At 39.6% G+C, this 15,630-nt stretch overlaps 1 protein-coding gene across 5 annotated transcripts in view; it reads right to left on the reverse strand.

Moving 5' to 3' along the window:
- WAPL (WAPL cohesin release factor) overlaps nucleotides 1-14,003 on the reverse strand; it is a 77,435-nt gene extending 63,432 nt beyond the window's left edge. For 3 of the 5 annotated variants that reach the window (XM_005226524.5, XM_002698897.7, XM_059882693.1), the window contains exons 1-2: nucleotides 13,546-14,003; nucleotides 10,313-10,827 (exon numbers count right to left, since the gene is read on the reverse strand). In XM_005226524.5, coding sequence (XP_005226581.1) covers nucleotides 10,313-10,805 — 493 coding nt within the window. In that variant the 5' untranslated portion in view covers nucleotides 10,806-10,827; nucleotides 13,546-14,003. Of the gene's footprint in view, nucleotides 1-10,312; nucleotides 10,828-12,877; nucleotides 13,044-13,545 lie in introns of all 5 variants that reach the window. The other 2 variants (XM_059882692.1, XM_024986914.2) reach the window with 2 other exon arrangements.
- Nucleotides 14,004-15,630: the final 1,627 nt, after the last annotated feature.

Raw genomic sequence — 15,630 nt, forward strand, 5'->3', positions numbered from 1 at the left:
TACTGATACCAAAATAAGCATGGAAAATGATCATCATCAATCATTAGGGAAATAGAAAAGGCTTATTCCCTTAATATAGTGGTGTCATAAGAATTCTTAGGCATCAGTAAGTCAATCAATGTTCCAGCAGAAAAAGCAGGTATAGACACAAAGATCAATAGGAGAAGAAATAGAATGAATCAGTAACTTATGAAAAGATACTCAACTTCATCCACAATTAAAAATCAAGAGTAAACATTATATATTAATTATATCTCAATAAAGCTGGAAAAAGAAAGTAAAACAAAGCTGAACTATATTTATACTTACTAAGCCCTCAGTATGTGCCTGGTACTGTCCCAAATACTTTCCACCCATTAATTCATTTGATCTCATAGCAACCATCTGATGTAGGTACTATTACAAGTTCACAAGCCTTTATCCACAACTGCAACATCCAAAAAGCTCTGAAAACAAAGTTTTCTGATAATGCCTTTTGAAGCAAAACCTGACCTCATTTAAGTAAGGCTATTGATAGTATTTTCTTTTTCTGAATAAAACTTGTCTTTGAATAGAGTGCTGCCAGGCACCTGATGGGGGTTCATATTAAAAAAACATACTTTATAATTCCAAACTAACCCCAATTCCAAGACAGATCTGGCCTAAAATGTTTCAGATAAAGAAATGTAAACCTGTCTCCCATTCTGCACATGAGGGACAGTAGATTTCAGTTGCTAGACAGTTAACAGCCACACAGTTATTAAGTGCTGTTTACTGTCTAAAAAATAAAGCAACTTTTTAAAGAAAACAAAAACACTGGAAACAACCCAAAATCTGACATCTACAAGGAACTGGCTAGGAAATTACAAAAAAAACAAAAACAAAAAACATAGGGGGAATTGACATACCATGAATGCAACAGTATTTTTAAATAAAAAAGAGAAGGAGGCCTGAAAGAAAACTTCCATATTTTGACAGAGACTTATTCCCGATACATATTAAGTGAAAAAGCAAGGTATTAAACACCAAGTCATCATTTTGTAGATCTAACACACACACAAATTTGTAACTGCTTGAACTTCTTGTAGATACACAGCATATGTCAGAAAGGGTAACAAAAGGAACTATGAATGGTCAATCCCTCCAAGAACAACCGGCACAACTGGAAAAAGGAGGTGGGGAAGCTTTTAACCACTGTAATTTTGTACCATGTGCAGATAATTTTATTTACATTAAAAAAAAATAAAACTTCACATATTCTAAAGTAGAAAAAAATTAAACCCCCAAAATAAAGAAGATATTTTTTCTATCTTTCAGCTAGATAAACTCCAAAGTTCAATAGAATAATGCTAGGGGAAAAAAGCCAGTGTCAATGGGAAATATTGCAATATCAGCTGAATATTTAAATATGTATGCTATTTCAAGTCCACTTCTAGAAACATCTTCTACCATTATATATGAGAACATGATGCTCAAACATGAAAGTAGAATGATGTTCCATATAGCATTTCTTAGTTAATAATAGCAAATGACCACAAAACAGCCAAACTATTCCTAAGAGACTTAAGTATGGTATATTCATATAACAGAAAACCATGAAGAAAAGGTACATTTTATAAATACTGATGTGTATATCTTAATGATTTTTCCGTACACACATACATACACAGTATACACACGTGTATACCACACTGTCATCTATGTGTTTATATTTTTAGGGATATATAGATTTACATGCTGTGCATATTGAAGATTATGAAAATATACATAAGAAACTGTCAACAGCATGCTTCTATGAATGGAAATTGATTTTTCACTGTCAACAAAGGTGTGTGGCTACTTATAAGGGGCACCTAAGAAGTCAAAGGAAAAATATGGCACACTTCCTCAGTGGATCAGTTTTACTCAAAGATTTGGAAAGTAAAAAGTACTTGAAAAAAATGCTAAGTATTTCAAGTGGTGATTTCAATTATATTTTATAATTTTTTAATTATTTATAAAACATACCTATCAAACACAAAGTCTGTATGTAATGTTAAAGATAAAACAACTCCAAAAGAACCATTCAGCTGGGCCCACTACACAGAACAGTCCAACTCAATTCTCATTCCCTATCAACAGCTGCCCACGGAGAACCTCATGGCCCACTGCCACTGCCCACCCACACGCCAAGAAGCTTGTTTGTTCCCATGGCCTCCTGCTCAAGCTGCCTATCTCTGCCCACCCTTGCAGAAGAATAGGGAACACATCCACATACCCAAGTCAGTCCTCAACCAATGAGCCACACAGAAAATTAACTCTTTCAACTATATACAGAGACTTCTGGAGTTACAGAAAGGCATGCCAAAACATACAAAGGCACAATTAAATTTTAGGGACATTCATCTCTAAATCCCCGTCTTCCTTATGTGCACGTGTGCTCAGTCACTTCGTTGTGTCCAACTTAGAACCCATGGACTGTAGCCCACCAGGCTCCTCTGTCCATGGGACTCTCCAGGCAAGAATACAGGAGTGGGTTGCCATTTCCTCCTCCAGGGGATCTTCCCAACTCAGGGATCAAACCAGTGTCTCCTATGGCTCCCGCACTGGCAGGCAGATTCTTTACCACTGAGCCACTAGGGAAGCCCAAGTTTTAGGGACATGCATTTCTAAATCCCCACCTTTCTCATATACTGTGGTCCAAAAACTGATGTACCAACCCACCTGGGATTAATAATTATTCTCCCACATTACAAATAATGGCATATCACTCACTTATCCCTAATCTTACTATGAACATTGCTCCTACTCTGGCATGACAGTAAAGAAATAATATGATACATTACTGGCATCCATGCTTAATAACTGAGTTACTCTAATGTCCTGGAAACAAATCCATTGCATGTCAGGTGGTTCTAATTATTTATTGCTTTCCGAATAGAAACTACTATAGCAAAATTCTTTCCACTCTTATTTTTTATTAATATAGTACCTCCATATTTATATGTATTAAAAAATAGGAACAGACTGATGTCAGAGCTTTTTCTTAATTCCAGCAATATTTATCCATAGATACATGAACTAATTGAAAACAGCTTTACCCATACCATTAAGAGGTACATTTCCAATAAACTTTGCCTTTAAAATGCGGTTGACTAATTATACTCTAATAGTTAATCAATTTAACACTAATTTGATCAATTATACACTCATAATTGTGATAATCTAGAAGAATTTTCAAATACTTTGAACATTAGAATCACAAAAATTCTTAAAAGTTTACATTTAAACTTATATATGGGGCTTCCCAAGTGGCACTAGTGATAAAGAACCCACTTGCCAATGCAGGAGACGTAAGAGATGCAGGTCCATCCCTAGGTGAAGATCTCCTGGAGGGGGACACAGCAACCCACTTCAGTATTCTTGCCTGGAGAATCCCACGGACAAAGGCACCTGGTTGGCTATGGTCCACAAAGAGTCAGGCACAACTGAAGTGACTTAGCACACAAACTTATACACAAAAAATTTATGTACTACAAAATTATGAAGAGATGACCATTAACAGACATGTTCATTAGGGTAAAATCCTAAAGGGGAAGTGGGACAGAAATACAATTTCAAGGGATTTCCCTGGCGGTCCAGCAGTTAAGACTCCACATTTCCAAGGCACAGGGGTCCCACATGCCACATGGCCAAAAAAAAAAAAACCACAATTTCAAAAAAGAAAAAGGGTGCTGTAAATCTTCTGGTTGTTAAAGAAAAACTTCCTCTCACGTTTTTAATGTGACTCCATGCTTCCAATGCAGGGGTCATGGGTTGGATCTGTGGCTGGGGAACTAAGATCCCACATGTCAAATGTCAAAATGTCTTTCAAATAGTGAATAGGTTATGGTATATACAATGGAATACTACTCAACAATAAAAATACTCATTCACACAATATGGAATACTCTTTAAAAGTATTATGCTAAATAAAAAGCCAGGCTGAAATTGCTACATACTGAATGACCCTTTGTATAGGAAATATTGGAAAAAACAAAGCTACAGGGGCAGAAGACTGATCAGTGGATGCCAGGGTTGGAGGTGGGAAGAGGGACCCACCACAGAAGAGCTTCAATGCACCTAACCCAGGTTAGGCTTTCCCTAACATTCCTCACACACCTTTGTAATTAACCATTACAAAAATAAATCTCCGGTTAAGAGCCTAACTGGGGCATGCCATGTTTCCAGTTGGGACCCTGACGGATAAATTAAAATGCAAACTTGCCATCTACCTCCTCCTGTACTGTAACACTCAAAATGTACCTATACTTCTTTCCCATCTTCTACTCAACAATCCACTGCCCCCTCTCACCCCACAGCTTTTAAGTCCAGAGTATCCAAAGCTCAGTGATCAGCACATCACATACACCTGGGGCTCATGCCCTCTACCACTTCCTTGCCCTAACTGAAATAAGTGAAGTGAAGCCGCTCAGTTGTGTCCAACTCTTTGCGACCCCATGGACTGTAGCATACCTGGCTCCTCTGTCCATGGAACTTTCCAGGCAAGAGTACTGGAGTGGGTTGCCATTTCCTTCTCCAGGGGCTCGTCCCAACCCAGGGATAGAACCCGGGTCTCCCGCACTGCAGGCAGACGCTTTACCATCTGAGCCACCAGGGAAACCCTAACTGAAACCCGACTAAGAGTGCCACTTCTCATGCAGCCCCTTTCAGGATCTCAGAGAAGGATGGTTTGCAGTTACTCACATGTTGGCTCTCCAGAGCCTCTTATGAAACTACTCCTATTCCCCTCTCTCATAAAAAGTCGATTCCTTTGAGGCATGTGCCACCCATCTAGCTACGCTATAATATCCCTCTTACTGTCGTCTATAAGCCTCTTACTCTTCGTTTATCTAAGGGTTTTAAACCAGGTCTGTAATCCACCCTTCCATGTCACTTCTGCTATCACCCTGAATTCTGCCAAATTCCAACCCCATCAACTCCCAGCTCCTTATTCTCCCATCAAGTCCTCTACATTCTATCTTAGTCACCTGTTCACAATTTCATCCAGGAACTTCTCATATCCTAAAATGCTTCAACTCTTAAATATCAGAATAAGACAATCCATAATTACCACCAGCTAACCAACTTGTCTCAGGAATCCTACTCTGGACTTTTATTAAGATTCTCAGTATACTGACCTCTCTTCTCTTCCTCCTATCCACCCACCCCTGTCCAGTTAGTCAAGTTTAAAGTGCACAGTTCATCATTTCACTCACTCTCTGGTCAATAACCTAAATTCTCTTTCTTTTCTATCTGTTCATTCCATATCTAGTCAGACAAAATGCCAATCCAGCATAATTATCATTATTCTAGCCAATATTCTATATTTTGTACAGATTCTGGCTAATAGGGCCTACTAAAGGAGAGGGGAAAACACACATGCTCAAGAGTTTTCAGTGATAACAAATTTTAACTAAGGCATCAATGATGTCCAGAAATTCTTCTCTCTCTAGACAGCTCCTTCCTTTTCCACTTTCTCCAAAATCTATGTGAACACTTTGCCTCTCCCCTCCAGCCACCACACACATCCTTTTTTCTTTCTCCCTTTCAGAGATGACCTCCTTTGTCACTTTATAAAAAGAAAAGATGGTGGGGGTCGGGGGGGGTGGGGGAGCAGTTTTGGTTCATAAACAACCTTATCTTCCATCCTCCCATTAAACTCACATTTTCACCCCCCTCTCCGCCCAGCCAAGAAATGCAGTGTCCCTTCTCCCAAGATCACTCTCCCTCTCTGGGCTTTGGATCCTATGCTTCAAGACTCTCTTATGCAATCAAACTTTCCAGAACCCCTCATATATCTCTAGCTGCCCCTTTTCTTCTCTCCTTCAAACATCTTTAATCTTTAACAAGTTGTGTACACCTGCCAAGCCCATTTCCCACTGAGTACACACTGCTCCCTGTGTACTCACTTCTATTCAAGTTATATCAGTGATTACCTGCACTTGTGTTATTGGTCAAACCCTGAGAATGAACATCCTTTCACTAAGAAAATCTTTTACAAAAAACTAAAGTTCTACTTTAAAACAAATCTATTTACTTGAAATTACACTGTCTCTCTCAGAATTTGCATATTGTTAAATTTCCATACAGAATTTTTAGACATTAGCAAACAGAGGGTACCTATTAGCAAAAATTAAGGTCAGCTTTCTTCAGTATTTATAACTGGTTTGGCCACCATTCTTACTAAAAAGAAAACTATTTAAACAGAGGCAAGAGGTAACACATAATTTGTTATTTGTCCAAGTTATTTCCAACTTCAAGAGAAAACTCGTACAGTGACAGCCTGTTATTTTAAATATAAAGCTTTAAATATGATCGAATTAAGTTCATTCACATCAGAATACAGCAGCACTGTATGAAGAGAACACTTTAGGTGTTTCTCAGATCTTCTACTTAATAGTTCAAGTGATTCAACTTCTTTGAAATATGCTTTACCTCCTCTAAAATGGGAATAAAGCCTCCCTTAAATAGTTGAGATTAAAGATCAACTGATATGAAGGGCTTAGCACAAAGTAACAGGCATCTTACCCTCTTCCCTTTAAAGAAGCTGATTTTAGGAATGACAAGTATATTCTATATGACAAATATATTCAAAGCTAAATGAAGGTAGGTAACTCTTACCAATGCTATACTTGCAGAATTCTTTAATCCTCATTAATCACCTGTACTTTATCCAATGAGTAGATGACAATCGCCTCTCAGGTCACAAGTCCCTGGCCTACTTTAAGCTTTCAGGAATAGAACAATTCATTTCCCTTTCTAAAAACGATCTTCAGTTCTAAATTAAAGTTCCTAATTTCTTGACAGTAACAGCCCTCTAACTTATACAAATACTCAGTACAGTTTTAAGCAAATAGAAAAAAAAATTGGCTACAAAGACAGGCATGCAAATTAAGAGCCTATGCCATAGTTATCTCAATATTTGGCAGGGTATGTAGACTGAATCCCAGCTGGCTAGCAAGTGTGCCAAGTAGAAATACAAGTCTTTGCACACTTTATTCTAGAACCCAGATTAAAAACCTGTAGCAAAACGCACAAAGATGGAAAACAGGAGTAGCTGTATATAAAAGGCAAGAGCAGCTTTCTTTTACCCCTAATGCACATAGCTCTGGATGCCAAACTTTATAAGAATACTCCAAGATCTCTCAAAAGGCCAAGTTTTTAGGTCCTGTTAAGTCATTTTTAAGTTTCACACTTGTCTGAGATGTCACTGGCTTTAATGAAAACTTCCATTAAAGTATCTACAGATAAAGTAAGATATCCTAAATCCACTTTAAAATAATCCAGGAGACAGAATAGTGTATACAATAGATGGAACAAGATTTGCCATATATTGACAACTGCTGAAGCTACAAAACAAGCACATGAGGTTCTTTTAATGTTCTGTTTTTGTGTGTCTAAAAGTTCCATACTAAAAGTGTGTGTGTGTGTGTGTGTGTGTGTGTGTGTTTTAAATTAAGATGAGGATGTTTTAGCAACTCAATCCTTCCCTGCAGTTCTCATTTAGTTTGTACTCTTGCATGGGTAGTAATCCTGATGGGTTCCCTTGCCCATCAAGCATTTGGAAAACAGCAACCACTATATTCTATCACAACCTCACTCTGGATTTCGTCTTTAAATAAGGCACAATCTTAAAAAGCACTATCTGGTACAAAACATTTAAAACAAAGAATTTTAATAGTACCTAAAAGTTAACCATATACTACCCTATAAAGAGATCCACTTTAAAACTTAAGGCCAGGAAAAATGATATAAGCTTGAGCTTGGATAAGCCCTTTTCACTGATGTGATGTAATTCTGCAGCAAAAAAAATGGTATGAATGAGCAAGAACATCCCACTGGAAGGATACTAAAGAACCTAACTTGTGCACTTTGAACAGAATGATCATAACGTTTCTCACAGGTTCTTAAATAAAATGCCTGTACATGACCTCCAAAGAATTTCTGAGACCTAAATGGGTTTAACAGCACTTTAATCTGAAGTCCAAAATTTCATCATTCTCCAAAGATCTCTAATTAAAAAAAAAGTTTTGGAAACACTTTAGATTTACAGAGACCCCTTCTATCCAAACCTTAGGTCTGAATGTCTAAACTTCAACTAAAATCAGAAGGCCTCCTGAACACTCGTAAAAGCAACGACAAACTGACAGACATATGCAAAAAAAAATCTAGGCACAGAGAGATGCCCAAATTTTAGAGGCAAAAAAGGAAGGTCATAAAGTTTGGAAGTATTCCCTGAACTTATTACATAAACTTATAAAAAGTTTATCTTTTACATGTTAGGGAGAGGGTAAGACCATCAGAATTCGAAGTACTCCCTCAAAGTTCCCTTCTTATCCTACAGTAAGCTACCAGGGGTGCTGTGGCTCTGGATGGTCAAGGGAGAGGAGAAAGTAAATATTCACAGTGCTACACCATTCCCTTCCAACTAAGGCTGCCTTGTGAAGAAAGAAGAGCAAGACGTTCTTGAACATCTATTTTCTGTATTTTAGTATACACTTTCCCCTCACAAACCCGTTATAACGGAGTTTGGATTCCCAGTCAGTCCACAGGATTAACACCAGAACTACAATTTAGCTACATTAGACCGGCAAGCTAAAACCTCATTTTCACAGAAAGAGTTGTTTCCAGTTCTCACCGAACAACTTCAAATGGCAGTCTGGACATGTGTAGGTTTAACAACAGTAAGACTATATAAGCAGTTGCTGCCTTTGAATGTTTCATTTCCAAGTTCCTGTTCCCCCATACCTCAACATTTATCCTATTGATACCCTCTGCCTGCCAGTGATGCCCCTCTCTTTTCCAAACACAGTGCTTGAGAAATCTGTGTCTGAGTACCTCACCCACTGCACCACTTCTCTATCCTCATCTCCCTTCTTCTGGCCCATCTGCCTCACACTGAGCACTGGACACTAGATACCTGACATGGAAGAGCATTTCCAGAGCCTAAAAGAGTGGAGGACACAGAGCAGCTGGTCAAAGTTTTGAAATATCAATAAATGAATCTCAGTCCAATTTTGCCACTACCCAACCTAGACTGTTACTTAACCTCTTTGAATCTCATCTATGAAGCTAAGAGAACTGAATTCAAGTTAATTTTGGCTCAATGGTTCTACGATTAGAAAACACTTTTAACAGCTGATCTGGGAAACTGCTTTTCTGCTCATTTTTAATAAAACTGAACCTAACCTTAAGTTATGAATAACAGCTCAGGAGAAATGTGGGCAAAGGAAAAGAAGAGCCAAATCAGAATTAACCAGGAGATCAAGGAAATGACAGTAACAGCTGGCTCATCCTCTCATCCAAGGGTGAGAAAGAATGAAAAATGTTCAGCATTTTTTTGTGGAACTATGCTAGGCAAAGTATTTGAGGTGCCTTATAGAAAGACAGTGTCTTAAAGAAAGACCCCAAAGGACAAATTCCTCTCAAGAAAACTAGGAAGTTTTGTCTTTACATGTTTTTAAAATATGAGCACTATGTAACCTTTTATTATCACTAAATTTTCCCAAGAAGTCAAGAACTAAGGTTTGTTTTAGACCAAAGTGTGAGCCTTATTGCTCAGCCCTACACTGATAAAGTCCACAAGCTATCTCCCTTTCCATCTCCAATCTAAGCTCTACGGTCTTTTAATTAATTGCACTTTTTTAATCATTTATTACTGTAAGTCTCAAATCCTTTACAAAAACAAGTAAAATATATTGTTTTAGGAATAAACATTAGATGCCAGATTTACAAGCTAACATTTTAAAAATACAACTGGTTTTGTAGATGAAAATCTATTAATACAAATTACTACTGGCACCAAGCCCCCAACTAATTTCAATTTGCAGTCAAGTTCAATTCTACATTTCCACTTAATACCTCCTTAATCTTTCTAGTTTTGAAAGAAAATCTAACACCCCTAAACTTAAACCTTATTGTAAATGCCCATCTCATTTTCATTATCAGTAACTATCCAAATCCTCCACAGTAATAGAAGTGAGATACTGCGCAATCCTAACACAACAAAAAGAGATGTTTCTTAACGAGAACTGGATTAAGGACAAATGAAAGATCATTCCCAAAATGTACAGTCTGGAAATTCCCAAGTTAAGTAAAATTTCAACTCCTAATTGGTTTCTTGAATTTCTTAAATCTCTTCTACAAAATTATCTTTGGTCCCCATTAATTATAAATGCAGAAAGAAAATTTAAGAGGTGTAGTATTTCAGAATCTAAAGTCAAAAGCATTTGACTAAATTACACAAAACTCTCCTGGCTCAGAATAAAGAAAATCATTGTGAAGAAGAAAAAAAAAGAAAATCAAAACTTACCTGAAGTCATTAATTTAGCACAGCTACTTCTGCTTGCATCATCTTCTAAGACACGGTTTGTGCTCTTTTCTTTCCCAAGCAAAGTATCCTCCAAACGTAAGCATTTATCAGATACAACACTGTCTTCACCCATCACATGACTAATTTTGCTATTAGCTTCAAGTACAGATGTGACCTCTTCCAACTGAGCAGCTTCACTAGATTCCGTGTAAGAGGAACCTTTAGCTAAATTCTTTGAAGAAACTGGTAGAGATTCATCATCACTATCAAATCCAAAAGGATCTCCAGTATTTTCTTCTTCTATCTTAGGTTTCTTCGGAACTTCTTGGATATCTGGTTTGAAATTGGGCCTCTTCTGTCCTAATTTAGCCATAAATGTGGTTTCTCCCCACTTTGTGCTAAGGGTGGTCCGTTTGTTGGAAAAGACTTCATCAAACTTTGAACTTCCATTTCCTCCTTTCCTACTGTATGTTTTCCCAAATCTGGATGTCATTTTGACACCTGTTTCATATTCTCTGTGGGAAAAAAAAAGTAAGAAAATATATAATCATCAAATATTTAACAAGTGTTAATACTGAATATAAAAATAAGAAAATAGGGATTCTCCCCATACAGCTTTTCCACATTCAAGATACAAATCCAAAAACAGTTAAATAAGGGGAGGGAGTATAGAGAGGCTCATTTTTTATCCTATATACTTATATCAATCTTTTATATGAGTACATATTCATAGGCTATTTTCAGAACAAGAAAGCCTAACATCGCTTTTTTTTTTAAGTTTCAAATGAATCTACTTACTATTCTATCAAATTTTACCATAAAAAATAATCTGAATAGGCTAATTACCCTTAATATAAAATATTAAGCACAAAATGTTAATTTTTTTCAAGATCTTAGAGATGTCAAATAATTGACTAAATATAGTTCTTTGAAATTTCAGAGCACTTACTCATATGAGGGGTGAAAAGTCAGAAAACTGGTGCTATTGTCTCACATATTAGAACCTGCTACTTTTAATCCAACCTCAAAGATCCTGAGTTTTGGTCTAACATAATATAAACTATGACTTGAAAAATATTCCGTACTTGGTCATTTCCCTTAATGCAAGAAACCATACTCATCTTTCTCCCTTCCTTGTCCTCATAGTGCTGTGCTCATTTTCTGAACTACATTTTCTGAAGCTAGTGAACTCTAGCATATTACACTGACTGGTCCAGGGATTATTAAAAGAAAAAAAAATTGTGAATTTATGTTCCTCTCTGATTTAAGACAAGATAAAATTATTTATCTACATGCTAAGTACTACGACAAAAAAAATTTCAGGACAGTAAATAGAGTCAAACAAGGTACCTTTTAAACATTATCAGTCCTTATCCATTACTCACACTTTGACCTTCTAAAATTTAAATATCAATAAATTAAATATAACCAGGAAAAAAAGTGAACAATTGCCTAAGGGCTTGAAAAAAACTTCATACTCTTGAAATTTACAATACAACAATCAGAGTGATATTTTGACCTATATTTTTTAATGTTTTTATCTATTAGTTTAAATGTTTCCCTTTATTAACTTAATCCTCCCAGTTTATAGGGAATCTCTATATATTCAGCAGAGGAATTTGCCCTCTCATATTTTGGTTAAAAGCCAATTCTAATTGGACAAAATAATACTTAATTTAGTCATTATACCCATCTACTTTTAAGAGAAAACTTTCTAATTTGTCTGAAGACCTTTTAATATGTCAAAAAACTTTTTTCTGAAGGATATCTATTTCCCCTCTTACTGTAGATTTACACTGAAGAATCCTGTCTTTCTTGCTAAGCATAACCTAAAGAAACTAAGTGTATTTGGCAGCTACAAGAAACACAAAATAAGTCATTTCTTTTCATTCCTCTTTGAATGTACAGCCCTAATCTACAGACCTACATTTACATATACACCAACAAAGCTAAAACGTTTCGGATACACTAGCATGGTAATTACCTAAAAATGCTGACTAAAGGCTAAACCAAAAAACCTAGACTTGGACTACTTTAAGTCCACACCAAAAAAATTCATGGTAAAAATGGTCCTAGAACCATAAAGCATTCACTGTGACAAGCTGAAAGTCTGCCGATGAACACCTGATACCAAGGAGTTAATTATTTTAACTGATAAATTATGCTTTTTTTTTTTTTAAGAACCTATGCCTTCGAAAAATATACATTGAAATACTGATGCAATAATGTCAGTGATTCTCCAACTTTAAGGTGTGTGGAATGGAAAGTGCAGAGATGAGAAAAATTTGGTTAAGAGTTAATAACTGTTGAGTCTGAAAGATGAATACATGGGAGTTCATTATATAATATCCCCTTTGCTGGTCTTTATACAGTTTTCCATGTCCTTTTTTTTTTTTTAAGTCACCAGACAGACAATTGTAATGGCATTATAGTAAGACTAGAGTGTAAAGTATGTAGAAATTCAAAAATAAGTGTGTAGATGTATTTGACATTATATTTCAAGTATATTCAAGTTAAGAACACAGGCTATCTTGCTCAGGCTTCAAACTCCAAAGATTACCTTACCAAAAAGGAAAGAATGATTCACAACTAAGTCTTTTTGGTCGTTGGGCCTTTGCCTCAGCCCAAAGCTTGTCGAATTTTCGGGGAAGTGCGCTGTAATAAAGAAGTCCTCACACTTAACCCCCAACCAAATCGAGTCCTTCAGATCTCCACGGGCTTAAGGGCTTCCCTGCAGGAATGAAAGCCGGAAAGGCCAAACCTCACCACCCAGAAATCCTCACCTGGGGGCGGCGATGCGCTAGGAGGTGGCGGGGAGAAGCGGCCCCCCTGCCCCTGGAAGCTCACGCAACTTTTCTCCTCCCCACCCCCACCTCCACCTCCCAGGAAAGGGATGTTGCTTCCGACGCCCCGGAAGCCTCTGCCACCGAATCCCCAGGGTAGTGGAAGGCCTCAGCGGCAGCCAGAGGCGGAGAAAAGGCAGCAAAAGATTTCGGCCTGAAACCAATACACTTGACCGCGCCTGGGGAGGGAAGTAAATCAGCCGTCGCCCAGAAAGAACTCAGAATAAAGGGGAAAAGAGGAAAAAGAGTTCTTCAGACTGTTCCGCTGCCCAACTTCCTCAGAGACCGGGTGGGTGAGATAGAAGGACTTCCATCACCCCCTCCCAGACCCCTGCCTCCTCTACCCTCGGCAAGCTCCGGGCCTAGGCAGCCGCCCGAGACCTCACTTACCCTCGGCGCCTGGCGGGTGCTTTAGCCTCAGGCCGCCTCCGCCTCTCCCGCTCCCAACGGCCCACGGGCGGGCGCCGGAGCCCCGCGCGGGAGAACGGGGCCGGCTGGTGAGCGAAGAGAGGCAAGGGGCTCCGCCACCGTCCGAACCCGCGACTCCGCTCTCTGTAAATAGGAAACCCGGTGGAAGGGGGGGAGGAGTGGCGGCACCGCAACTTCCCTCCCCGCCTCGAGCGCCGCCGGCCGGGCCCGGGCCTAGGCCTCCCTGGCTGTCGCCGCCTCTGGAGCTGGTACCGGAGCCCGCTACGTGCCCCCGATGGGCCGCCGTCGCCTCCTGCGCCGCCGCTTCCGTCGGTGAATGGTCAGCGCTAGAGTTTGAACAGGGCCCTGAACCATCTCAACGCCATTTGCGCTCCCGGCCCCCACCTCCTTCCTCCAACAGCCGCTCGCTCCGTCACTCCGCTTCCCACAGGCCCCGCGCGACCGCCCGACCCCGCAGCCAATCGCTGGGCTGCTTACTCAAACCGCCGCGCAGGCGCCGCGCCCCGCATGCTCCGGCGCCCGCCATTGGTCCGGCCGTGGGGCCCGACGGGAGTTGTAGTCCCTGTCCGAGAGGTCTAGGTGCTGAGAGCCCGGCGCGGGAGTGGGCAGCGGGCGGAGCGGTTGTGGCTGGCCTGGCTGGCCTCGGCTCGCGAGCGAGCGAGTTCCAGCTCCTGGCCCCGCCGGGAGACGCAGGTGCAGCGGGGGAGGACTGGGGGCTCAGTGCAGGCGTCTGTGTCAATCGTTTCCCCTCCAGGGACTCGCCGGTGTCTGGGGACGGTGGGTTGTGCAGCTGCGCCGGGCCTGCTGGAGTCGCCGCCTGGGAGCCGGGAGACCGGGAGCTTGCGGCTCGGAGCGGCTCTTGACCCAGACTGGCTGGTGCTGACCTGGCGCAGTTAATGACGGCGGGAACTGGGAGGCCCTGGTAGCAGGGCACCCGATCAGTGACCGCACCCCGAAGTGATGTCGGTCTGGCTTTTTAATGCTCTTCTAGGATCCCCTGGATTCTTATTTTCGTCGTTCTTTTCTCCTTCAGTCTGTCCCGAAGCCGTTAAAAGTGACCCCTGAGAATATTGGATGGTATTAAGGAATTATCCAACCTTGTTGGATGTGATAACGGTAATGTGGTTAGGTTAAGGAGAGAAGGCGGGGGGAATGGCAAAATACTAAAAGTTTTGACAGATAAAATGATCAAGTATCTGGGAAAATAACTCCTATAAACACTGATGGAGGGAAAATGAAACAACCCAGTGGGGTGTGTTTCATTGCTGATGCTGTGTTATGCATGAGCTTATTACAATTTCTCTGCTTGTATATCTGAAATTTCTCATAATAAAAAATTTTATGAACCAGTGATTTGTCTCTGGGGAAGGCAAGGAGGTAGATGATGGGAAGGAAGAAAATTTATTTTTCTCTGTACAACATTTTGTGCTGTTCGAAGTTTTTTCCTTGTCAATGTATTACCTATTCAGAAAATTGTAAATTCTTGTGATGGTGTTCTAAGACTACGGTGGGAAGACAGCCTTTTAAAGAGTAACACAATTGGTTTCCTCCTAAGAGAGTTTCATGATTATTTGGGCTCCGGTGGCCCTGCTGTTTGGTGAGAGGGGTGAATGATGATCCACCTGGGAAATTAGAAAACTACTAATTGTTTTCAGTGAAAAACCTACCTCTTCTTCCACAAAAGTTAATTTACTTAGAATGCACCCAGAAGTTACCAAACTCCTTCAATATATTGGCAAAATCCAGACAGACAAAAAATAGTTCAGACATTCTGTAGCCCTTCCCAACAGAAATTTAAGGTGGATTTTAGCTTGCCTGAGCTGTTTTACTTTTGTACAACTGCTTGCAAAATTTACATTCTGACATTTACAGTTTCTGAAATACATCAATACTTGATTGTTTCAAAACCAACTCTTAAATAGCTTTATTCTAATGGAAGTTATAACAGGTCTGTGTGCTCCACAGCATGTGACTTTTATTTGGGTCAGTTTTGTCTTTTTAAAAAAATTGGCATAGCATCTTGTTTTATCAGTTGGTTTGAAGACT

Source organism: Bos taurus, chromosome 28 (assembly GCF_002263795.3).
Source record: "Bos taurus isolate L1 Dominette 01449 registration number 42190680 breed Hereford chromosome 28, ARS-UCD2.0, whole genome shotgun sequence".
Classification (NCBI taxonomy): domain Eukaryota; kingdom Metazoa; phylum Chordata; class Mammalia; order Artiodactyla; family Bovidae; genus Bos; species Bos taurus.